This window comes from Sciurus vulgaris (assembly GCF_902686455.1).
Source record: "Sciurus vulgaris genome assembly, chromosome: 2".
NCBI classification, from domain to species: Eukaryota; Metazoa; Chordata; class Mammalia; order Rodentia; family Sciuridae; genus Sciurus; species Sciurus vulgaris.
In genome coordinates, this window is record NC_136462.1 from 150,971,823 (window position 1) to 150,997,506 (window position 25,684).

General features: G+C 36.0%; 1 protein-coding gene across 4 annotated transcripts in view; it reads left to right on the top strand.

Annotated features, from left to right (window-relative positions):
• The window catches only part of LOC306654118 (endophilin-A3), a 578,788-nt gene that overhangs the window by 377,066 nt on the left and 176,038 nt on the right, over positions 1-25,684 (top strand). For all 4 annotated transcript variants that reach the window (XM_079127387.1, XM_079127380.1, XM_079127379.1 and 1 more), the window contains 2 exons: positions 15,273-15,347; positions 21,742-21,899. In XM_079127387.1, the coding sequence (XP_078983513.1) occupies positions 15,273-15,347; positions 21,742-21,899 (233 nt within the window). The remainder of the gene's footprint in view (positions 1-15,272; positions 15,348-21,741; positions 21,900-25,684) is intronic.

Below are 25,684 nucleotides of genomic sequence, written 5' to 3' on the forward strand. Positions count from 1 at the left end.
ATGTCAGAGCTCAGGGCAGGATGGAGGGAGAGGAATCAATTTTTACATTGCACCTGGTTGCTCTCACCAAGTCAAATCCCTGCTGTGCTCCTACTTTAAAAATAATTGCTATTCATTTCCTACTTTTTACTTTTCCTGCTTTTGCTCATTGGCACATGTCATTTATCCCACCTTCATTTGCACAAGCAGCCTAGACAGTCCTCCAGCTGGAGCCACACACTGCCTTCACCCTCTTCCATTTCCCACAATCCCCCACTGCACCCCCAGAGTGACAGATGAATGCAAAGCAAATGTGATTACCCTAGCTTTGAAAAGTTGTCAGCCCCTGTTCTCCACAGTGTTACAGAAGGTGCTGTCTTTAGTCTAAGTGTTGCCAAATGATTGTGGGTGAGTGAAGGCATTAACAGACACCTTTTTATTTTTCAGTTAGTAAAATGCTTTCACATTCATTGTCTCATTTTAAAGGAAAACATATTATTTACAATTTTCCATAGGGTTTAATTTTTATTAGCATTACCATTTACTCTGACACTTTTATTAAAAAATCCATTTAAAAAATTCCTTTATTCCTTGGGACTTGTGTGTATGTTTGTGTGTGTGTGTGTGTGTGTGTGTGTGTGTGTGTGTGTAATGTACAAGCATGCAAGTGGCTAGGTAACAGAAGAAGGAAATAAATGAAGGGTCAAGAAAAATAACATGAAAACTACTTGACTGAAAATTGCATTAATGAAAAATAAATAAACCCATTTAACTTAAAAAAAAAAACCCAAAACATAAAAACCAGGATTGAAATGTGGGGATGTTGTCAAAGTAAGAGTAACTAAAATACCTTCCTATATTACCTTAGAACATATATATTTAGGTTTGTGTAGGTCTACTTGGTCTTAGAAGTGAAAATAAGCAATATGATACATATTATAGTCCTTCTGGGTTGAAACTGATGTTTATTGATTAGTTAATATTGTGTGAACAGTTTATTTCCTGTACATCTTGCTACTTAGCAAAGCCATGATCTGCAGCAGGAAATGAGACATAGAAAAAATATGACGGAACAGCTGGATTTGAGCATTTATGTGTGGGAGGGAAAGTCAGTGGAAGCAAACTTAATCTTAGGTCAGTGCAGTGATTGCAAAATCAAACAAGTGAAGCCCATAAAACAAAAGTGTGTAATGAACAGACTTGTGATGTGTGAGTTTTAGTTTATGTAGTGTGTGCTGGTACAAGGTTGAGGGTATAGTTTTTAGTCCAGACCCTGGTGTTCCCCTTAGGATCTCTGTGATCTTGGGTAAGTCATTTAAACTTGCAAAACGTCAGTTTTCTTATTTGTAGAAATGGATTTTCATTAGAATGAATGAGGTCATTTATCTCAAATTACTTAGAGCATGGTGCCTGGGGGCACAGTAAGTGTTCAACATGGTTTTAATAATAACTGATGCTCACCCAAGCCCTAGTGGGTGCCAGGTCCTTTTCTAAGTCCTTTGTGGATATTGCTCATTGAATACTCACAACGATCCCTTGGAGCAGGTATTCTTAATACCATGATTTTACAGATGTAACTGAGCAGAGATGGTAAGCAACTGGCCCAAGATGACACATCAATTATAAGTGGCAGTGCTGGAATTCCAGCTCCAGAGTTTGTGGTCATAACTGCTATTCTATATTGCCTCTCCTGGTAGTTTGTAGAGTAAAACGGATGCAGATGACATCTAAAGAGTGACAAGAATGAGCCCTGGCAGATGGTGCAGCAAGTAGCAATATCAAGGATCTCATAACCCCAAATTTCAATTAGAATGTTTTGGAATAATTCCAAACAATAAAATTGTACAGCAGGAACCAATTACCACCTTCACCAGCAACACATCTAGGTATTCCCAGATGTGACCTCCTGTCATCAACACTGTAGGATGGGGCAGAGAAGAAGCCTCTTCACCTAATATGTTTCAGCCATTGGATTCTGCACCCCTAGAAAATATAGGATTTTAAAGCAGCTTCAGAATCAGACTTGCTTGGCAACGTCATCTCTGTCTCAGGATGGGAGGTTTTGAGTGGTCTCACTGAGCCTTGCTGAAGCACATGCAGCAGCTGTTCCCACTGGACTTATTATTGTCCCCTCCCTCCAGCATGGTCTCCAGCTCCAGGTCTAGCTCCAAACCTAGGGAGAATTTACCAGATAATCCTTTGTAATTTAGAAGTGGCCCATTCTAACAGGCAGGATAAAAAAAGCTTGGATAGCAGAATTTATATCAGAGCTAATAGCATTTTAGGCACAAAATAACAAAGATGCATATTTTGTATCCACCAGTGATCAAAAAGCAGTCCAAAAATTTTGTGAACAAGTGCAGTTATACATCTTTATGTCTGTCTGTCTGTCTGTCTGTCTGTCTATCTATCTATCTATCTATCTATCTATCTATCTATCTATCTATCTATCTATCTATCTAATCATCTAGCCTTAGTGTTATGGTCTGGATTTTAAATGTCTCCTAAAAGCTTATATACTAAGAGATTTATTACTATCCTGTGGTGCTATTGAGAGGTGGTGGATCCTTTAAGAAATGGGGCCTACTTGAAGGAAGTGAGGTCATTGGGGGTATGCCTTTGAAGAGAGGGACCCTGGCCCCTTCTTTCTCTGTTTCTTGACTGCCATATGATGAGCAGTTTTATTGCATCCTATGCTCCTTACCATCATGTTCTGCCTTGCCACAAGCCTGAAGCAATGGAACCAAATAATCATGGACTGGAGCCTCTAAAACCATGGGCTAAAATAAACCTTTATTCCTTGTAAGTTGATTATCTCAGGTATTTTTCTCACAGCAACAGAAAACTGACTATCATACTTAAGAAATTGAAAGAAGCAGAATTGCCATGAGAAACATGAACACTTAAGTCAGTAAAAATTACATATAGAATCTGTGCAATATAACTATTTTTACGTTGATAGTTAATGTATTGAGCACTGCATGTTGAGGGGATACACTTTCTTTTGGAGTATTTATGGACCATTTACAAAAACAGATTCTATGTGAGCTCCAAAGAAGATTATAAACAAAAATATTCCCACTAAAAACAGAAACCACCAGAAGAGACCTCACCCTGCAGCTGCACCCATGCGTTCCTTGCTCCCTCCTGTTACAAAGGCATAAATGTCTGCCTTCCTTTCCAAGGCTAATTAATCCCTCCATCTGTGTTCTGGATTCCAGCCCCTCTGCTTCCTCAGAGATCTCACTCCACCCATCATCCCCCTTCTCTCCTTTATCTCCCCTCTCTTTCTTTCCAATTGGGGCTAAACATGACCAGGTCTCACCCATCTTAAATAAAAGCAGAATTTTAAAAATATGTGTATACACATATGTAGATACATGGATGTATATTTATATATATATATATGAAAAAATATATAAAAGTATCTAATTTTTATATATAAAGTATATGAAAAGTTCTCCTCATTTTTTTTTTTTTTTGCATTTATAAAGAAAACTCTTTTTTTAACATACCACATTTCCAGCTCTTACCCTGATCGTTCACCTACCCTTTACTGCCAAGTTTTGGAAAAATTGTAAATATTTGCTGTACAGCATTGTATACTGCTGGCCCTCCCTCCTGAAAAGCCTGGCCTCTCCAGGGTTTTCACATCATTTGGTCAGAGCTAGAACTGTGCCCTGCCCTACGGGACAGTGAAGTAATACTGAAACATTTGTGCCTGTGGAATGCTCCTCCCTTTCTGCCCCATATGACCTTGAGTGTTCCCTCACTGTGTGCTGTATCAGGGTCAGCGACACCTGGGAGCCTGCTGTTTGGGCAGATCCTTGTGCTCCACCCTGAATTGCTCGGTAGGGCTCTCTCTGGGTGGGGTAGGAATCTCTGTTTTAACACGTTTCCCAGGTGATCTGTGTGTATGATAAAACTTTTGGGAGGCACTACTCTGTAAAATTATCGCAGAGACTGAGACAGATATTTCAGACTTTTCTGGAGGATTATAGAAACAGAAGAAAACTTCACTTTCGGGGAAGATATTTAAAACCGCATAGTATAGATGACTGTTCCTATAGTTTGAGGACATTAAGTTCTTTCAAGGTGTCCCCTTATAGGATGCCACACACTGTGCATTTTTCTTCAAGGGTAACAAGTGGGCAACTGGGAATCCTTTGCCCTCTACCAAGCAGGACATAGTCTCCAAATTTGAGCCATTTGGGCTAAAATAAAATGCCAGGGATTTTGGTCTGCAAGGTTTTACTTGAGTCTGTTATTGTCAGTGGATTGATGGTTGGTCATATATTCACACACAGGGAAATATTTCTCTAAGATACTACAGATTTCACAAGAGAGTACTAAGGCCCAGTTGATCTCCCCAAAGAGGTTTCATTCAGTTCAGGAAAATGTTCTATGATATATATGTACTTTCCAAACAACTTTTTGTGATTTAAATATATTTTCCAAATAACTTTTATTATGACTAATAGGCTATATTTAAAATGTAGAAAATACAGAATATCCAGGTAGAGAAAATGATAAACATACCATGTAACCAGTCACGGGCCAAGAGATTACACCTGTTATCGTATTGGCATATATCCTTCTAGGTAGTAAGGTTATGTATGATATATATTAATAATTTGTATTATAAAATTGACATGCTTTTAGTAACAATTTCAAAGATACAGAAGTATATAAAATGAAAAGTAAAAGCCACTCATTACTATCCACAAACTCCTAACCAGTTCCACTCTTTAGAGATATAAATATTACTATTACTTAAATGAACATACTTTAAAGACTTTTTACTACTGCATTTTAATTATACAGAATAATGGGTTTCATTATGGCATATTTGTGCATGCATATAGCATAGTTAGATCACACCCACCCCACCACCCTCCCTTATCACCCCACCATCCCCTTCCTCTCCTCCGATATTCTCCCTGCTACCTTCATGTTGTCATTTCCACTCCTCTGCCTCATTCTACATATGAGGTAAAACATGCCATAGTCGTCATTCTGAGTCAGGCATGTTTGCTTAACATTGTGATCTCCAGTTCCATCCATTTTCCTGCAAATGACATGATTTTATTCTTCTTTCGGGCTGAATAAAGCTGCATTGTATATGTATATCACCTTTTCTTTATCCATTTATCTATTGACAGACACCTAGGCTAATTCCATAATTTGGCTGTTGTAAACTGTGCTTCAATAAATGGGTATGCAGATTGAGATATAAATGTTGTTAATAGTTGGTAGTATTACAGATATTTGCTATGCATATGTGTATGTACAGCCCCCATACAATATAATGCAAACCTTCCTTTACAAACATGTATGGTTTTGAGAGGTATGAAGAATTGATCAGTAGATACAACATTTTTTAAAATTTGCTTTTATCCACTGAGGTTTTTTGCTTATCAGTTCCCAGAAGTTGCCTTTATTTTTCTTAATTGTGACATAATAGGATGTACCATAAATTATTTAACCAGATCCATATGAATGAGCATTAAGATTTTTTTCTTAGTTTTGTGACACCTTTATACATTCATGTAAGCATGTCATTATTTATGTGCTTTTAGATTCTGGAGACACTGCTTATTTTCCCTCCATATTTCATAAGCTTCTTGACATTTAAGTATATTTTTGTCTGAATTATTTTTTCAAGCATTTGACCAATTTTCTTGCTAATATGTGTTTGTTTTTCTCATTGATTTGTATGTACTCTTTGTATATCAAGGAAATAGTTTTTTGCCTGTAATAATGATTTTTCTATTTTTGACATTTAATTTTATATTTTATTTTCATTTCAAATGAATTAATCTTTCCCTTTGATTTTCTCAAGTCATTTTTATGTCTCTAGAGATTTAAAATGTTCTTTTTGTAGGTCATGCCCATTTTTCGAAAGTTCATTCCAAAATATTCCATTCTTTTTCTTGCCATTTTAACTGACATAGTTTTATCCATTGTATTTTCTTGTTGTTGGTATTTCTGAAAGCTACTGATTTTTGAATATTAATTTCTTTCTGCTTTATAATACCTAGACTATATTTTCTTGCCTGATTGCTTTGGCTATTCTTCCTAAAAATCTTAAATCAAATGATAATAATTGGTATCCTATCATTTTCCCAATTAAAAAGCAGTGATTCTAATGTTTAAGCATTAAGCATATAAGTGTGGTACTGATATTTGTAAATCATGTTACAAACTTTTAATTTATTATATGTGCAGAGATTTCATCAGGAATAACTACTGCATTTTGTTAAATGCTAGAAACTTGTCAAGGTGATATGATTTTTCTGCTTTTGTCTATTAGTATAATAAATTACATTTTGAACTACATCAGTGGATCTTGTGTGAAGTCCATTTTAGACGTAGTGCATAATTATTCATATTCACTATTAGATTCTTTTTTCAAATATTTATTAAAGAGTTTGGAATCAAATAGATCTTAGTGAATTTGGAATGTGTTTTTTCTTCCAAAATATGGAAAAATTTCAAGCATATGTAGAATTTGAAAAAAAACACACAAATAGCTACATATATTCTTTACTTAATATTGCTTCGGCTGCTACATGTCATCTATTTTTCCATTCTGCTAGCTGCAGTATCTATTAAAAGTAAGCTACAGACAACACAATATGCCTCTAAATACTTTGCCATTACTCTCCTATAAATAAGGACATTCTTTATAATACCATCTCATTAGCACACCTAATAATAATTAAAGTTTCTAAATTACAATTTCTAAATATCCAGCTTACATGCAAATTTCTCTTATTGTCCCAGGAACATCTTTTGTAGGTTTTTATTTATTTATTTTTTTGGCCTCTTGAATCAGTCAAGTTTTACTCATTGCATTTAGTTTTATATCTCTTTAGTCTTTTTTACACTTATGTAAGAACACTTATATTTTCATTGTACTGAATTTTCAAAGTTTGTTTCAGCTATCTTGTAGAATGTCCAATATTTTGGGTTTGTATGGTTGCTTTTGCTATTACCATTTATTTTGTTGATCTCTTCCATTTAATTCCTATAAATGTAACAATATGGTCAAAGACTAGATTAGAACTAGATTGTGAACATTTGTGGCATTACCCCAGGAAGCCTGTGATGTCAGCTTGACCCTCTATTAATAATGCTAAATTGGATTTCTTGTCTGAGAAGAATCACCCTTCACTCTATTGTATAATCCATGCTTGCCTGTAAGACATCTGCAGAATGGAACCTTGACAAACTGTAAAACAGTTTTTTGCAACAACCTTTCATGCCACCTCTAGCATACATTGATGATCCTTACTTGAAACAGTACTTGTGCTGTGGGTTGCAAATGGCAATTTTCCAATTTTATCATTCCTTCTACACTTACTTGTAGATGTCCTTTTGTTTTTAAAAGGACCTATTATTTTTTTCTTTCATTTCTCTCCTGGTATTCAGATATTTTTAGTTTTTCAATATTTTATAATTTTATAATTTAAAACATTCTTTTGGGGCCTCAAATTGTTCAAAATGTGGACAGTGTGTCCGGGATTACTTAAAGCTGACTGCTGATTCCTCTTGAGATAATTTAATTGGATTTTTAACACTGTCTTGATTTCTAGAGGAATAAAGTGTTTCAGGCTCATTTTGAATTTTTTCACTTGCAGCCATGAAATCTGTTTTCTTTTTAAATTTTTTTTCATGGAGCTCTATGATTATTTTTAGTGGACTTAATGTGTATATGTTGAGGTACACTTTCAGCACACAGCCATGTAGGTGAAAACTCTGTCCTAGTCTTCACTTGCTCCTTGTGCAGAGCTTCAAGGTTAACTGGGGTTGAAAGCCTGGGGCCTTCTCAGGTCTCTTCTGGGTATGCACACAGCCCTACTTGTACATATGACCTTCTAGAATCTCAGGAGTATGTCGGAGCTTTTGAAAGATGCTTATAGACAACTCATTCCCAGTTTTTCCATTTAAGCTTTTAGTTAGCTTGTTTTCTCCAGCTGTTACCCATGTTACCCATGACCTCATGCAGCCTCAGCATTAAACAGCTACCTCTGATTGTTTTGGTCAAATGCCCCTGGGGAAAGTCCATTTGCTTTGGGCAAGTTGGTAAAATAAAGACAACTCAGTGAGGTCTTCCAGAGAACCACACAGGTCAAATAATGACAATTGGGAATTGGGCTTTGGAGGCGCTCTAAATCCATTCTGACCCCTGCCAAGTCTGACAAGCTGGTGGTTTTCACTTAATTTTACTGGGCTGTTGTTTTTAAGGTTACTATGGAGGTGGGAAATGGAAAAGATAGTAATAAGCGAACTAATATGCCACAAAGTTCACTGTTTTTAATGTGTGTTTTTCTTGAATAATTGCTGTCCAGATTGTTGTCTTTGATCAATTTCCAGAGTTCTGAAAATGTTGATTTTTGTTTTTGTGTGTGCCAGTGTTTTCATTGCTTTTTTGAAGAGGATTATCAGAAGTCTTTCCTTGATCATTTTTGTTTGCATGTTTAAATTAGCCTTCAGATAATCTGTATGTTACATTAAGAGCTCTTAATTTTTTAAACTATAGAATATAATTCATTTTCTCCTTGGAATTTACTTGTTGAAGAAACATCTTAGTTGTCCAGTTGACTTTCCCTGCTCTATGTTTTTCATATTGCATTCCAGTGATGGCTTAACAGATCCTTTCTCCCTGGGCAAGATGACTTTAGAGATGGTGTTATACACTTCCTATTGCATCATATTGGGGAGCACATATTGTGTGATTTTCTCTGTTTTTGTGATTTTGTAGTCACTGAAGATCAATGTCTACTTGATGATAATCCATCCTTCCTTCATTTATGGAATACTATACTTCTATAGAGAGAAACTTCCCCTCAGCCTGATAAGTGCTTTCCTCTTTCTTCTTTACCAGTTTCAGAACAATGAGCTGGTTCCTAGCATCCCTTCAATGGGACCAATGATTTATTTTCCAAGTATTATTAAGACCTTATGGGTTTAAACATATTTCATGTGATTTACTCCATCGCAGTTATTGTTTTTATTAATGTTCAAATTGTCACAATTTTTTCCTAGTTCGGAACTTTTAGCATAGACTCCAAGTCCTTTTGATATGATTCCAGTTGTCTTTGGGAGCTTCCTTGCTTTTGTTATGCCATGATGTTTCCATATTATGTTGTTAATTTTCAGATTCAAACCTGGATTGACCCATTTCTCTGAGAACCTTCAGTTCTTTTTAGTGGGAAGTGGTGTTTGGAGGAACAATATGAATGTAAGGTGTGTTCACTGCTACTGGGTTAGCTAAGGTTGCGTTTGTGTACATATGTATGTATATAGTACTGTATGTTACTATAAGCGATATAGTCAATATATGATGTATAGCATTAAAATATAATTGTTTTATAATTAATATTAATTTAAAATTATGAAAGAAATTTAATGTCAGAATATCCCTTGGACTTTTTTGTATTACAATAATTTTTTTCTTCTTGAATTTTTTAGTAGTCACGTGACCTACAGATAATGATATTTTTTAATGTTTTCTTTCCAGGTTGTATTTCTGTAAGTTTTTTTATTTTCTAATTCTGTTGACAAGGATCTCCAGAATAGTGTGGGAAAAAAATGATGGTGATTATAATCTTTGTTTCGATCCTGTCTTTAATGGGACTAATTCTCATATTTCTCCACTGAGTCTGCCCATGGCTTCTGGTATTCTTTATCAAATTGAGGATGTTTCTTTTCCCCTGCCTTGAATAAGATTCTTAAAAGTAATTATGCTGATTCTGAACAAGAAAATCTATGCAGGAGGAATCACAATATCCCATCTCAAATTATACTATAGAGCTATAGTAACAAAAGCAGCATGGTACTGACATCAAAGTAGACATGAAGACCATAAAATAGAAGACACCAAGACAAACCAAAACACTTACAGCCATTTGATTCTTGATAAAGATGCCAAAAATATATGTTGGATAAAACACAACCTTTTAAACAAATGGTGCTAGGAAAACTGGATATCCATATGTAGAAGAATGAAATTAGATCCCTATTATCTTTCACTTTGCACAAAAGTCAAATAAAAAGTGGATCAATGAGTTAGGAATTAGACCAGAAATCCTGCAACTCTTAGAAGGAAACATAGAGTCACATAGGTACAGGCACTGACTTTGTCAACAAGACCCCTGAAGCTCAAGAAATGAAAGAATCATTAAGTGGGATGCCATCAAACTGAAAAACTTCTGCGCATTGAAGGAAATGACCACGAGAGTGAAGACAGAACCTACAGAATGGGAAAAAAATCTTTGCTGGGCACTCATTTGACAGAGGATTGATATCTCAAATAATATAAAGAACTAAAATACTTAATGCCCCAAACCCAATAAATGGGCCAAAGAACTAAATAGAAACTTCTCAAAAGAGGAAATACAAATGGCAAAAAATATATGAAAAAAATTTTCAACATCTCTACCAATCGGGGAAATGCAAATCAAAACTATACTATGATTTCATCTCACCCAAGTCAGAATGGCAATGATCAAGAATACAAACAATAATAAATGCTGGAGAGGATGTGGAGAAAAGGTACACTCAGACATTGCTGATGAGACTGCATATTAGTACAATGACTATGGAAAGCAGTGTGGAGACTGGGGGTAGGAGGATAGTAGAGTGAAACAGACATCATTATTTAATGTACTATATGACTGCATGACCAATGTGATCTTACAATATGTACAATCAGAAAAATGAGAAATTATACTCCATTTATGTATGATATATCAAAATGCATAAATGTATTCTACCATCATGTGCAACTAATGAGAACAAATTAAAAAATTTAAAGTAACTAGGAATAGGACCACCACATGACCTAGCTATCCCACTCCTTGGTATTTATCAAAAAAACTAAAATCATCATAATATAGCTATCCAGTCACAGTTGATAGCAGCATAGTTCACAATAGCTAAATTATGGATGCTCATCAGCAGATGAATGGATCAAGAAAATGTGGTGTTTATATAAAATGGAGTTCTGCTTAGCCATAGAGAAGAATGAAATAATGGAATTTGCTGGTAAATGGATGGAAACAAAGAAAATCATGCTAAGTGAAATAAGTTAGACTCAGAAAATCAAGAGCTGAATGTTTTCTCTCATACGTGGAAGTTAGGGATAAATAAGGAAAGAAGGTGGCAGGGGAGGAGATTGGCTGTCATAAAGATGTAAGATTTGTATCAGTAGAGAAGAAGAATGAGAGGGAGGGAGGAAGAAAGAAAAGGTCTAGAAATGTGGACTGAATTAAACCAATAGCATCTTACATACATATATAAATATACCAAAAAAGAATTTTACCTGTATATATATAATATATATATATATATATAATGTCAATCAAAAATAAATAAAGGAGTGAAAGGAAGATCAATGGAGGAGAGGAAAAAAACAGGGAGAGGAAGGAGGAACGGGAAAGGGGTGGGTAGGGAGATTGAAATCAAATTCTTTACATATATTACTTTGTCAAAATGAACCTAAATACTATGTATAATTATAAAGCTCTAAAATTAAAAATAAAAAGTAATTATGTTGAATTTTATCAAATACCTTTAAATATTCACTTAAATTATATTATTTAACTTCTTTGACCTGTGAATAGTAGGTCCCATTATATGAATACATTTCCTAATGTTGAATCAGTCATCATTTTTAGAACATATTTTATTTGGTCATGTTGACCAATTCTTTTAATTATTTTTTAAGTTCTGACACTGGTTTTCTTTGTGTTTAGTATTTTCTATCTATAATCATAATTAAAATTTGCTCATATATTAATTTTTATCATTTCTGTGTTTTGTTTGGGTATTAGAGTTATGGTGGTTCGTTATTACTCATTGATAACCTCTTGCTAGTATCTGAAATTTACCTGTTTGCTTAAAGTTTTGCAAAACTTTTATAACAAAGTTTTGGGGCCCTGTTGTCTTCTTTTTTTTTCTTTTTTCTTTCTTTTCTTCCTTTTTTTTTTAAGTACTGGGGGTTGAACTCAGGGGTGCTTAACCACTGAACCAGATCCACAGTCCTTTTTTATATTTTATTTAGAGATAGGGTCTTGCTGAGTTGTTCAGGGCCTCACTAAGTTGCTGAGCCTGGCTTTGAATTCATTATCCTCCTGCCTCAGCCTTCCGAGCTGCTGGAATTACAGGTGTGCACCACTGTGCCCGGCTCTTGTTCTTTTTTTAAAAATGGTTTTAACTTTTTAACATATTTAAATTTCGAATTTAAATGGAATTACATTTTATATTATATATTAAGTACAAGTATGTCTTCACTATAGAAATCTCAAAAAACATAAAACCCTCTTCTCCCACTTATTCCTCAACTCTAACTCCCTTCCCCAGAGGTAATCATTGTCAATACTTCAGTTAAAACCCTTCCTTACATTTAAAGGATTAAAGAATTAAAATACTTCTCTATTATTTACTAACATTCAAGTGCACAGTACTCTGTATTTATTCACTTATCTGTGTACAGCTCACCCGTGCATTCACAATGTAATGCAATATATTGTAGTATAATATAGTATATATTGCTATAAATTACATATGAGAATGTGGTACTTAAACACATATACTTCTACAGTGGCATGAAGTTATTCACATTGTTATTGGACCCATCACCACCTTCCATCTCCAGAACTTTTTCATCTTAAAAAAAACAGAATCCCTGCACCCACTAAACAGTAACACCTTATTACTCTTCCTCTTGAATGGTAACCACCATCCTACTTTTGTTTCTTTGAACTTGACTCTTCCAGACACTTCATATGAGTGGAATCATACTATATTTATCATTTTGTGACTGGCTTATTTCACTTAGCCCAGTGTCTTCATGGTTAATCCGTGTTGTAACAAGGCTGAATAACATTTAGTTGTAGGTACATAGTATGTGGTATTATCCATGCATGTGTGGATGGACACTTGGGTGGCTTCCACCTGTTGACTGTTGTGGGTAATGCTGCTGTGAGCACAAGTATACAAACATCAACATCTGTTTGAGTTGCTGCTTTTCATTCTTCTGGGTATATACCCAGAAATGAAATTGCTGGGCCATATGACAATTCCACATTTAATATTTTTAGGAACTGCTATACTGTCTTCCAAAGTGCTTCTACCCTTTTTACATTCCTACCAGCAGGTCACAAAGGTTCCAGTTTCTTCATGACCTCCTCACTTTTATTTTTAAATAAAATGGCCATCCTCATAGGAGGAAAATAGTATCTCATTATGTTTATGATTTGCATTAACCTAGTGATTCACTAATTATCTCTGAGCATTAGGATTTGGATAATTTTATTTGTCTTTTTGTTTATTAGGCATCTTTTTATATGCTTATTGGCCACTTGTATATTCTCTGGAGAACTGTTTTTCAAGTCTTTTACCCATTTTTGAATAATATTGTTTTTTTGTGGTTGAGTTATAAGAGTTCTTTATATAGTCTAGGTACTAACTCTTTGTCCAATATGTGATTTGCAGATGTTTTCTCCCTTTTTGTCGGTTGCCTTTTTACTCTGTTGATAGTGGCATAAAAGTTTAATTTTGATGTAGTACAATCTTTTTTCTCATTTGCCTACTATGCTTCTGGTGTCATATCCAAGAAATAATTGCCCATGTACGTACGTTGTTTTTAAGTTGCCCTTTAAACTCATCAAATATGTATATGTGTGTGTGTGTGTGTGTATAAAATCTTTCCACAGTAGGTCATATAGCTTCATGTTATTACCTATCAGTTTCAGAGTGTTCTTTAACATAGCCTGTGGTTATTTAACCTTTCTGATAGGCATTAAATAAAGCTCATTCTTGACTTTTATGTGCATATGTATTACAAACAAACAAATGAAAATTTGTGAAGGATATTCATCAAAGTGGTAGAAGTAGGACTAGAAAGAGTTTGTCTTTTTGTTTATCTGCATTGTTTGATTTTTCAATAATAAACAGGTATTTTACTTAATAAAAACATATAAACTAATAAATAAATCTATTGACATTTTTGTTCATCAGTTTCACTCTGGAGAGTGTATTTAAAAAATCGTTTTCCATAAGTGAAGGATAAAACAGTATCTGCTCCAAACAAGTCATATCATTGATAATGTTCTAGTACTGATAGTATTACCAATCAGTGTGGAGTGATTCTGCACATTTGGGACAGACATAATGAATACGAAGTATTCTTTATGGTGTTACCAACTACCAAGGTTACCAGTTAATTGGAGGGTTCTTTTGCTGAATTTGAGGTAGATTTCATGGAGAGACAAGAACCGTCTGAAAGCAGCTTCATTGGATTTGTGTTCAAATACCAGGAAGGGATAGTATGGGGTAGGGTCCTGGACTAGCCATCTCAGGATATGAAGAGTAAAGCTTATGCAGACAAAAAGGTTGGGCTTATGCTGCACTAGTTGCCTGCAGACGATCTTGGGATTTCTGCACATATCAGATATTTGCTTTAACACTGGAGTTTGCACTTGACAGGACATCTTCTAATGTGAGTGGTGCCTCTGTGCTCTGACTGCAAAAGATGACAAAGACACACACTATATTCAAGTCCCAAAGGGCATATATGGGTCAAGGTTAACATATTGCACGTTCAGAGTCTGTGGGAAAGTTTGGGGGAGGAGTCACCAGTTCCTGAACCTGGTTATTGGTGGAAAAAATTCTTCAAAAGCAGCTTGCTTTAGGCTGGACCTTGGTGGCCTGCTCTGTCTTGGTTATAGACTAGTGGGATAAAATTTCATGTATGAGCATAGATTATTATATGGGCATAGAAATTAAAATATCAGAATACATAATAAAATGAAAAAAATTCATACGAGAACCAGGATGTCCAGTAGGTAATTATCTAGGCTAAGGATCACAAAGCTTCTCTGTAAATATTTCAGACTTTGTGAACCCAATAGTCTGTGTTATTGCTGCTCGATTCTGCCTTTGTAGAGCAAAAGCCCCTGTAAGTGAAAGGATATGGCTAGGTGTAGACTGAAGACCATAGTTGGAGGACCCCCATCAAAGCACTTAAATAGGGCCTGGACTAAGAAGGCATTTGAGATGGTGGCGTGAATTTACTTTAAACTGTTCTTCAATGTTAGTTCAAAATATTGTGAATAGTATTGATCTGCCTTACACATATTGGTGCTTTGCAAAGATTTCTTGACTATAAGATGAAAATGAAATATAGTTAAGAACACTTTGCACATGTCTCCAGTTTTGATTGACTTCCTCAGTTTCATAGGTCTTTTTAAGTTTTACTACATTTGTCTTATATTCATCCCTAGGAGAAGAAAATGTGATTGCTGTTCCTTTGGGAAGTCGAAGTGTGAGAATTACAGTCAAAGGACCTGCCCATCTGTGTAAGTAAAATTTAATCTAAACATTTAAAAAAAATTTCCTGAGAGTCTATTTAGCAGAAAACATACGCAAACAAAAAAACTTCTGTGTTCATGGTAGGTAGATAAATATCTCAGAGATTTTTTTTCTCACTACTTTGAAATAGTCTACATCACTAGGGAAATGGTCTATGCTAATTTCCTGTTCCCATGCCCAGTGAAAAAAATAACAATTTGAGATTAATATGCCCATGGTAGAGAAAATCAAATTATAGATGAAATGAACTATTTTTACATGGAGAGTAAATATGAATTCAGGAGTCTTTTGGAAATGTCAGCAGTTTGGGACACAAAGTTAAAACAAAACAAAATACAGAACCTCATCAATGACTTTGGTGCCCAGGAAGGAGAAACTTTTCCCCCAGTGCATGGCGACTTTTGGACCAGGGCGCTCTGAAAGTGGACACAGGCTTCCTAGAATACCAGGAGTTCAATCAATGAGGACTACAAGGATATTGTTTCTCTAACCAAGGTCAGATGGCATCTCCTCTGTCTTATATTTTCTGAAATCTCAGAACCTTAAAGGAACTGGAAATGCCAGAGATTTTTTTCCTGCTCTCCCAAGGTATCCTTATAGGCTCAGGCAGAATTTCTTAGTTGTATTCAGAGGGTGGGGCTCTACTACACTGGCCTCTGGCCTTGCGGCAGCTTACTGCATCTAGTGTTTGCCAATAGAAAGTACAAAACACTATAAATACAAAGTCACATGATCAAGATCTGCAGAATCAAAGTGCTATATACTTGCCTTTTTTCCCCACCCTGGGCCACCATCTTAGGTTTTCATATCATAAGAATTTCTCAGAGCCAGAAGAATCAAGCATTTTTGGTAGTGTGCACACGTGTGTATATGTATTGGATCCAGAACTAATATTTCAGGAACAAATGTCCTCTGAGAAAAGTGTTAACAAAATGTTTAAATAAAAATGTTTAGGGTTATTATCAGACTACAAACTTAAAACAATTCTTTAGTATATTATGCTTTAAGTAAGGGAAGAAAGAGAATAAGTATCTTAGTGACAGTGAAAGTAAAAAATTATTTAAAAGAACTTGTTTACCCTTAGCTTTATGTGAACGATTTTTTTAAACAAAATCACTTAACTGTTTATAGTCATGTAATGGTCACTTCATTCAAGGCTTTCTCTGGAATGAAACATCAAAATGTTTTTTAAATTTCCTTTTCAAAATGGCCTGAAAACACATAACTCTTAATGGGAGTAACTTTTTCCTTGTAAATGCAAGCTTAATTTTTGGAAACGGAAAGAATCATTTAGATTTAAATTTTGTGAATCATTTGAGTAAGAACATTGTGAAATATCATTCAGATTGAAAAATATAAAGAGCTGAAAATTTATAGCAGCATTATTCATTCATCTATCAAGTTGTAACAGCCCAAATGTCTGTCAACTGTTGAATGGATAAATGTGGAATATAATATGGCCAAAAAAAGGATAAAATACTGATATATAGTACATTATTAACAATCCTTGAAAACATTAGGCTTAAGTGGCACTGCATTATCTATCTATCTATCTATCTATCTATCTATCTATCTATCTATCTATCTATCTATCTATCTACCTACCTACCTATTGGTACTGGGGATGGACCTAGGGACCCTGTACCCGAGCTACATCCACAGTCCTTTTTATCTTTTACTTTGAAACAGAACCTCACTAAATAGCCAAAGCTTGCTTTGAGCTTGTGATCTTCTTGCCTCAGTCTCCGAAGTTGCTGGCATTGCAGGCATGAACCACCATGCATGACCATTATGCTTAAGAGAAAGAAGCTAGTCACTAATGGTGACATATCCTAGATTCCATTTATTTGAAATATCCAGAATGTAGAAAATCTCAGAGATAAAAGTAGAGGGGTAATGGTCTGGCTAAGTATGGGGTTTCTTTTGGGGGTAACACAAATCTTATAAGGTCAGACCACAGTGCACAGTGATGGCTTCACCGTGAATATGCTGAGTGTAAATGTATAATTAATTTATACATTTTAAATGGGTGAATTTGGGGACGAGGCTATAGCTCACTTAGTAGTATAGCACTTTCCTAGCCTGTGTTATGACCCTGAGTTCAATACCCAGAACTGCACAAATAAGTAACTAGGTGAGTTTTATGGCATGTGCATTATATATCGAAAATGTTTTAAAAACAAACATTTTAGGGGCTGGGGATATAGCTCAGTTGGTAGAGTGCTTGCCTTGCAAGCACAAGGCCCTGGGTTCAAATCCCCAGCACCAAAAAAAAAAAAAAAAAAAAAAAAAAAAATTTAAAGTGCCATGACTAGGTCTAATATTCTAATGATTCTAAAGGCAACCCCCCAAATTTGGCTTCAAAAAATGTGTTTTAAGTTGTAAAAACATAATAAGCAAACAGTAAACAGAATAAATTAAGGTGAATACTTTGAAGCAAAAGTTCATTTGCATAAATATGTACTGGCATATTAAACATAATTTTATACTCAAGACGGGCACTCTTCCAAGAACCGAGCTCAATGATGTTCCCATTTCTTCAAAGTGACAGATCTGTTGCTTGGAATATTTCCCCTTCTGAACACTCTCTCAATTGGCCCTGGAAGTGTTTCTGAAAGTTATGCTTCTCTACTGATGGATAAAACTGACTTCATTTACAAAGGATTTAGTTTACATTTCTGAATATTTAAATGCAGAATGGGTTTTATTTTCTTGATTTATGCAACAATTTTTTGCATTTTTCCTTGTTATAAAGATGTATTTCTGAAATCAAGCTTATTTTGCTGTAATAAATCATTCTTTCAAGATCTGTATTAACTACAATTCCCCAAAAGACCGCATTTTTCAGAACTAAGACACCCATGACGTGAATTTCTCTTTGTTGTGGAATGGAATTTAATTATAGAATGTCCAACTTACATCCTGCCTAGAGGTGTTCAGATTCTGAATTTCTAGTTGTGTTCCAAGCCTGGCCACATTATTATAGGGAGCATTTAGCCCCAAATTTTTCAGTAATGCATCTCTTCAAACATGGAGGCAATAATAGGATCCCTGCAAAATAAATTTTATGGTAGCACAACTTTAGCACTAATGTGTCTGACTAGCAGTAAACTCGAGAAACCAAGATGTCATGAACTGAAAACCTCATCATCTATTGGAAGAGTATTTTTTCCCTCCAAGTCCTGTTTGATGTATAGATAGAGATGTATTAATATGGACACTATATGTAATGGCCTAAGGACAGTGATGCTGGATAAAATGAACATACACTGTAAACATACTCTTCTATTGTCGGCCTAAACTTGATACAGCTGCATCAGCTAAGCCCTCATTACGGGTTTACCTAACAGAAGTTTCATGGCCTTTAGAATTTAAAGAGATCTTTTGGTGATGGTTGCCTATTTCTGCCTCTGTTGAAAGAAACTTGGACTGATTCTTCTCAATGAAACCCTTCAATTGGAAACCATTAGAAGCATTCATTACCTTTTTTCATCATTTGTTTTAAAAAGAACAAGTATGAATTAAAATTATTTAAAGGTATCATTACAGACTTGTGCTGTGAAGATGTGGGAATAGAAGGCCTTGATTTCTGAGTGACTTTCACCTGTCAGTGGCTACTTATCGTACACCTCTTCCTCCATTTACCACTAAGGCTGGACAGGAGAAATCAGATGGGCAGTGGGCAGCAGGAAAAAAGGGCAATGATTTCTTCCCTAACAGTGGAGCAGGATGGCAGTGACAGTGGGCTCCCTGGGGTCTCCCAAGCCCTAACCACCTGGCTTCAGAAGTCACCAATGATCTGTACAAGCTCTGAGAACTGAAGGTTCCCACACATGTACAACTCTCATCAGCCACGAGTCAAATGTTGTCATAATACAGGGCTGCAGTAAATATGCATAAATAACAGAAATGATCAAAACCAAATAAAGGCATCTGTAAGTCAACACAGCATTTGGATTATTGGTTGAAAAACTCATTTTCTCCATTTATTTTATGAGGCACAGGTGCTAACAGAGGAGCAAATGTATCACCATAAAAATGATGAGTTTTGAAGAACTGCTTTGGCCTCTACCCCACTGTGGGTTGGATACAGGGATTCTGTTAATCTGTTAATCTAAATGATCAGAATTGTTTATGCACATAAACTCTGCCTTTCTCAGATCACTCCACCAGTCTTGGGTCATCTACCTTTGACTCAGCTACTCATTTACACTAGTGAGGTCAAATAATCTGTTTTCTACCTCTTAGAAATGCCACCAGTATTTGCACCCTGGAGATCTGGAAGCCCTTTGAAATAATTGAAATGTAGATATTTACAACTAACATACATTTCAGCAGAGTGGCTTGAGTGATTTACGTAAACTCAGCTTTGTTATTTGTATTTTCATGTCCTTGCCACTGAAAATCTTAAACACTGTTGAAATAATGGAATAGACTTCCCCTTTAAAACAAAACACCAAAACTAAACTAAGAGAAATGCTGGCATTTGGTTTAGGGGATGGATGTCATAGCACCTGGCCTTCCTTCCTCCCAGATCACCTTCCCAGGTCCTTATACGCTTGATCCAAAACTGCATCATTATAAAACTTGCAAAGCTGTACTCCAGAAAGTGAGCCCAGTGGTAAAGCAATTACTCCCCCAGCGCAACCGTGGAATCCATTTCTCACTACTTGAATTTAATCAAGTCATTTCAGGCTAAATCTCAGTCTAGAAACTTGGTGTCTCACATGCCTTCAGTGAGGATGGATGGTATCCAGTCTGTGTTTCAGGATTGTCTCAGTACTCAATCATTTTCTCTCATTTACTTTAGAGACCTAACTCAAGAGTGTGGGGCTTACTATCTCTAGTTCTCCATCTCATATTTACTGACAACTCACTTTGCAACACTCAGTTTTATATCTTCATTGGAACTAGGAAATGAATTTAATCTCACACTTTCCAAAAATCTACTGCGGTCATGGAGATTGGGGCCAAAGTGGTTGGGGTTTTGTGTGCCTGAAAGTAGCCAGGGTTATTCTTCGACCGCTAATGACTCTTCCAGATCAAGGAGCTCCTGTCCAGCCTTTCAATTTCCGAGAAAAGTTCCCATCCTGCCTGTCAGGGATAATCAGGGATGTCTCCCAATGCCTGTGATGTAGTCTGTCCAGTGCACTTGGATTCCTGCAGCTGCTCTTTGGCAGAGAGAAAATCTAGCAAATGAAAACAGCCAAAGCCCAGCAGCATATGGATTAGAGTTCTCTGACACTGGGCCATTTTGTTGTGTTTTATCAGCTTTCCATTTTTAAGTTTGAAGCTGAATGGAGTTTTGATTCTGTTGTGTCCTTTGTTCAAGATGGCTAGAGACAATTGTAGTGCCACTTCATCAAGTGGAGTTTTCAGAGAAGAGGTGGACATGGGAGGTCATCTACTCTGACTCCTCATTTTAGAAATGAATCCATGAAAACCCACACCAGGGAGTCAGAGAAAGAGCTGAGACCAGAACCCAGCTCTGTCTGTCTTTTTTACCTCTCCCAACCATAGACCAGGTCTGCTGGGTATGCTAACACTTAATAAAACAGAAGAGAAGGCGGGGGTGGGGGGAGAAATTATTTAAATAAAGTGAGAATACTATTTTGTTCAAACTTCAGGCAAACATTTTTCTGTAGATATTAAAAACACTTCTGATCTTATAAAAGCAAATTAGAATAAGAGACTAACATGTACAAGGGAGAGCTCTGTGGCAGTGTGATGGTTATGTGTTTTGATTGTGGTCCTGTGCCACTCTCAGCCATTAGAACACAGGTCCCAAGCCAGCCTGGGTGAATTAGGGAGGCCCCCTCTCACACATGACATCAAACCGTTTGCATACATTGTACCAACGTCAATTTCCTGCTTTTGCTGTTGTTCTATAGTTTCATAAGATGTAGCCACTGAGGATCTCTCTATATTGCCTTTGCAATGTCTTGTGAATCTCATTATTTCAAAATAAAAGATTTTTCTTTTAAATAAAAGCAAATTTGAGATTCTGTTGTTGTTTTTTTTTTTTAAATACAAAACTATGTTTAAGGTCTGAATAGGTCAAAAGTGAGTAAACCTGACTCTACTCACTCTGTATATTTTGAGCTACCTTGTGAAAAAAAAAAAAAAAAAAGAAAGAAAGAAAGAAAAGTTTTATCTTTTATAGTAGAAATGTCACCAAAGAATTTAGTAAAACCATTAGGACATACTGCCCCTGTTAGTGACTTTTTAAGGACAGCTAAAAATTTGACATATCTATTCCACCAGTGTGGACCAATGTTATAAATTGAGTGAATCTTTTGATGTTGTGTGGATATGTCTTGGTGAAATGTCATTTGGACTTTAGGAGAGTTCGCTTACTTAAATTTTATTTTTCAATTTTAGTTATTGAATCCAAAACACTTCAAGGAAGCAAAGGAGAACACAGCTTTAACAGCCCTGGAGTCTTTGTTGTAGAAAACACAACAGTTGAATTTCAGAAGGGCTCAGAGAGGCAAACCTTTAAGATTCCAGGACCTCTGATGGCTGATTTCATCTTCAAGGTAGGACAATCTGCTTCATAAACTTCATGCACATGAAGCCCAAAACTTCTTGATTTTTGAAAATAGTAAGTTTGGAGTCTGGCATGGTGGTACACACCTGGTGTTCTAGCTATTCAGGGAGACTGAGACCTGAGGATCTCATATTTGAGGCCAGCCTGGGCAACTTTTAAATAAACAACAAAAACAAAAAGGGCTGGGGAAATAGCTCAGTGGTAGAGCACTTTCAGCATGTGCAAGGCCATGGTTTCAATCCCCAAAACTGAAAAAAAAACAAAAAGCCCTCCAAAACAATAATAATTTTTTAAAAACCAGTAAGTTTGTTCAGCAGATGGTCATATGGAGCATATATCATCAATATTTACATCTTGATAATCCATTCCTAAAAATTGTTCATCCTCAAGTATCTGCTCTCAAGAAATTGCTCCTTAACCCTGAGAGCTAGGAAACCAGACATTACTTCTACAAAGGAAAGAATTGATTTTCTATTTATAACCTCTAGTTGCCAAGCTTAGTTTTAAATCTCTGGATGGTGTTTCTTGGAAATGAACGAGGATTGAACCCACTATCCTTGCAGAAAGGAGCAGAGGACAGAGGGGTCAGAGGCTCATCCCTCCCTCCACTGTTTACCTTCCACTCTCAGCCCTGAGAGTTCACCGTCTTGCTGTGGCTGATTCAGATGAGGGATTCCTCCCCCAGGGTATGTTTTCTGATGAGTGCCTGTTATAAGGTGGCCTCAGAAGAGCCCTTCTTTCCTGGTTCCATCAGCCTGTGCCCCTCTATGGTAAAGCTGGGAAATCTTCCCTCAGAAGACAGGTTGTGTTGTAATCAGCCTATTTCCAAGGACACACAGTGTGACACACTTCTGATTAATTTGAAAATGCCAAAGAAATAAAAAGAAAATGAAAGTTTGGTGGGTAGTTTTCCCTCTTTCTTTTCAGAAAACTCATTCCAAAATGTAAATGGAAGAGAGAAAATTGTCATAATTGCCAGTGAAACCTTTATGGATGAAAAAAAGCCCATTACCTGCAAAAGAACTGTGTCCCACTTATTAATTTGTCAAAGAATGTTTCATGGAGGCATCAATTCTGTTGGCAAAGAGATAGATGGGGAGGTAAATGGAAGCTGCCAACTGGTCCAGATTACTGAGATCCAAATCCAGCTCGCAGCGTGATCTGCCAAGTGTCAGCCTGCACAGTTTTTTTTGTTTTTGTATTTTGTTGTTTTTTAAACTTTGAATTTTAAATGGTCAATACTGAGAAGTCAAGAAATTCTTACATAAAAATATCGTTTTTTTTTTTTTTTCTGTTTCTCTTTAAAAATGGAAAGACCTGACACAGAGCTTGCATTTTATCATAGCAATTGTTGGCTGCAGCTAAGAAGCAGCTGCCCCCTAGTCAGGCCCTCGCTGTAGTTTGCCATGGTCTGCACTTTTCCTATTGCCTCCTAACACTACTGTGTTGGTTGCCATTCATCCTGCTTCCAGCATTTATATATCTGCCTGACCTCCATAGACATTTAAGTTTGTCACTTCTGTGTCAGATTCATAAAGCACCAACAATATTTTTCTTTGACAGTCACATTGTAAAAGATTTGGGAAGGGAAGCCAAAATTATCCTCTTATTCTCTCTGGTTTATTATTATGGCATAAAGTCTACACTTGTCTTACTTTTCTTAGGTCTTCCCTGTTTGGTTCTCAAGTAGTAAATACTCACACACATTTTTTTTTCCTCTTTTAATCGTTACTCGGAGAGTCTGCATTCTTAAGTCAACATGGAGATTTCTGATTGAGTAGGAGATATTTATGATGATAGGATGGAGGAAATGCCAGAAAGATGAGTATTTTAAGACACTGGTTATGGCATTGGTATGGGTAGGTCTTGACGGTGTCTTTTATTGATGCCATGTATGAAATCATGATACACATCAACTATATATTTCTATACACGTGTGGGTATGTGTGTGAATACCTCTTTCAATATTTGGAAGGACATATCCCCAGAAGGAAACAATTGTGATTTTTTTCAGAAGGGATAAATTCTTTGGGGGTGTGGTCTTAGTGTCACTTATAATATCTAACTCAAAATAATTTAAAAAATGAATACATTCAAATATCACCTGCATCATTAAAATTATTATACACCTTATTATCAGACTTTTATATTCATTTCTTAATAATGTACATTTTAATGGTGTGCTATTCACATTGAATTACTGAATTCAGCCTGAATTACTACTTGATCCTCTATAGTCCTATCTCTAATTTCTGACTTTCTCAGACTTAAGTAAATAGTTCTGGACTTCAACTTCAACTTCTGGAAAGTGTTTGAGCTCTCCAGACTGAAAAAGTTGTGTAAAATATATATATACCAAAGAGGGCATCACACACAACTGACTCCTATATAAATAGAACTTCCTTTTCATGCTCACAGCCATTTTCTTTTATGGACATGGTGGGCTGGGTGGGAGAGAATTTGGCAAAATTGGAGACACTTGTGCTGAAATAAGACTGACTGTGATGTTGTTTTTCCCTGACTTGGGATTTATCCAAATGATGAATGTTTCTAGGAAATATCCTTTTACATCGGTTGCCTTTTTTTTTTTTTTTTCAACTCTTTAGTGTTGCTCAGCCTGTGTTGTTACTAAGATAAGGAACTCTTCGCTTCATCCATATTCATTTCTTCCTGGCATATCACATAATTAAGGAATGGCTGTACTTTCAGTGGGAGGGATGACAGTTGCCCCATGTTCTTCTCCAGTAGACCAAGAGCACTTGATCTAAAAAAGGGCTATAATCCGAGAGGCAGCCAAGACCAGCCCTGCCGACTCCATGTTGATGAAGCCTAACTGGTACACTGAGCTATGTGCACACATACCTTTATACAGTTCATGTGGTAGGCTTATTTCATGGACTTTTAAATAAATGTGTTGGAAACAACTATATTCTCACATGTAATGTTTGTAGATATCAGTGGACCAATGGTCTTGTAGTTACTTTTGCTCAGATTCAGAAACTTAACAACTCACTACATCACTAAGGAAAGTAAATTTCTTGTTTCGTTCTTTCAGAAACTGTATTTCCATGGTTGGACCATTCCTGAAAATTGCCTCTTCTCTTCTTTCAAATGGATTTCTCACTATATAGTCTTGTCTTCTTGAGTGACCTGTTTTCTCATGGATGGTTTGTCACAGGCACTTTGGTGCTGGAGTAGTCAGAGCCTATGAGGTATTATTGTTTTCTCCTGTAATATGTGCATGTTGCCACCAGGTAGCAGTAGAGAATCTGGACATTGATAGTCTGTGCTTTGTTGATTGGACAATGAGAGACACTATTTGTTCAGTGAGAATTTATTGAACATTTGCATCTATGAGTAAATGTTGGTAAATATCAATTTTAAGCATACTTCCCTGAGAATAGCTATTAAAATTAAGCTAAATGGCTTTGATGAAAGACATCTCTTTTTGTGGTTAATTTTTAAATCTAGCTAGTAGCTTTTGTCTTCTTAGAACATACATGTGCCTTGTAAGGCTGGAGGATCTATCTTCTTTGTGGTCTGAAATCTTACTTTTTCTGCCAGATATCTTCTTAGGGAGTCATTTTTATTCCATTCAGATACTTTGTGTTTTCTGATTGCTTTTCCACTAGTTTTCAGCTATTCAAGCTCCGTCTCCAGTTTCCTCCAACCTCAGCTCCGATATCTGTTATACTTTTCTAGGAGTTATGGTACAAACCTCTTACCCAAGGACAGGAGGAATCTGTAACTATCTGTTTTACTTCCCCTCAATAC